Source organism: Frankliniella occidentalis, unplaced genomic scaffold, assembly GCF_000697945.3.
Source record: "Frankliniella occidentalis isolate FOCC.00 unplaced genomic scaffold, Focc_3.1 Scaffold6057, whole genome shotgun sequence".
Lineage (NCBI taxonomy): Eukaryota > Metazoa > Arthropoda > Insecta > Thysanoptera > Thripidae > Frankliniella > Frankliniella occidentalis.
In genome coordinates this window covers 1-1258 of record NW_026273092.1, presented here as the reverse complement: position 1 = coordinate 1258, position 1258 = coordinate 1, and the positions used below count along the sequence as shown (strand labels likewise).

General features: G+C 51.3%; 1 protein-coding gene across 1 annotated transcript; it reads left to right on the top strand.

Moving 5' to 3' along the window:
* Window positions 1-117: 117 nt before the first annotated feature.
* On the top strand, window positions 118-1254 carry LOC113201947 (lipase 3-like; the record flags this gene model as incomplete). Its single annotated transcript, XM_052277193.1, is given in 5 exon segments — window positions 118-232; window positions 317-563; window positions 659-817; window positions 929-1013; window positions 1090-1254. Coding segments are annotated over 5 exon segments (771 nt in total), but the record flags the coding sequence as incomplete, so codon positions are not given.
* Window positions 1255-1258: the final 4 nt, after the last annotated feature.

The following is a 1258-nucleotide window of genomic DNA, read 5'->3' as shown; positions in this document are numbered from 1 at the left end:
GGCAGGGACATGTACCGGCCGCGCCGCCGTTAGCGTAGGGACTTGGACTTGGCAACACCAACGCCGGCCAACGCTCACTGCGAGGCTCACTCGGCTCACTGCTGAACTCTGTTCCAGCCTTCTTGCTGGCAGACGCGGGCTACGATGTCTGGCTGGCCAACACAAGGGGTTCGACATACTCCCGGACGCACACCAAGTTTGCCGACAACGACTTCCGTTTCTGGGACTACACGTAAGTCGAGGAGGCAACAAACACATGTGCGCAGCTTTGAGGCATTACGCTTTCGTCACGTCGTGTCTTTTGTTTCATCCGCAGCCTTCACGAGCCAGGGGTGTACGACCTGCCCGCCTTCTTCGAGAAGGTGCTCAACACGAGCAGGGCAGACAAGCTCCACTACATCGGCCACTCGATGGGCACCACAATCTTCTACATTCTAGGCTCGACGCGGCCCGATCTCATGTCGAAGGTGCGCCTGGCCGTGCACCTGGCCCCCGTCACCTACTGGAGCCGCATACAGAGCCCCATGGCCAAGCGTGCCTTCCAGGCCGCCGCCGTCCTCAAGGTACCCATGGCAATGGCATGGCCTCTATGCACGTGCCACCACCGCTGGGCTACTTTGGCTCCTTAAACTTAACACGCACCTATCTTCTTTCGCAGAGACTCGACATGCCGATGCTGTTCGACAACTACTTCTCCCGCAGCAACCGCTCAGTCTTTTTGGCAGATACCCTCTGCCGGGACGGCTCTCCCGTGCAGACCATGTGTGCTGAGGTCCTTTTCAGTGTCGTGGGGTCCAACAGGGCACAACTTAACGCGGTAACTTCCCTCCGAGCAGATTCAAACGATTCTCTTCACTTCAAGGGCAATGAAAAATTTAAATCGGGTGGAAAGAATAGGTCTAATTTTGTTTTCGCTTCTTGATTTCAGAGCATGCTGCCAATGATTTTTGCTCACTTTCCAGCTGGTGCTTCAGTTGGACAAGTGGCTCATTACTACCAGAACTATGAGCAAGGTACAAAAAACCGCTCTCAAAATATTGTCTAGTAAATAACATGAATATTTTTACATTAACATTATTTTACCAACAGGAGTTTTTCATCAATTTGACTATGGAACTGAGAAGAACATTCTAAAATACGGCAAATCAAAGCCTCCAGAATATCAAATGAACAAAGTTAGTGCTCCAGTAGCAATTTGGTATGGACTAAATGACAGGCTTGTATATCATGAGGTGAGTTTTCAAATTATGGTGGGAGG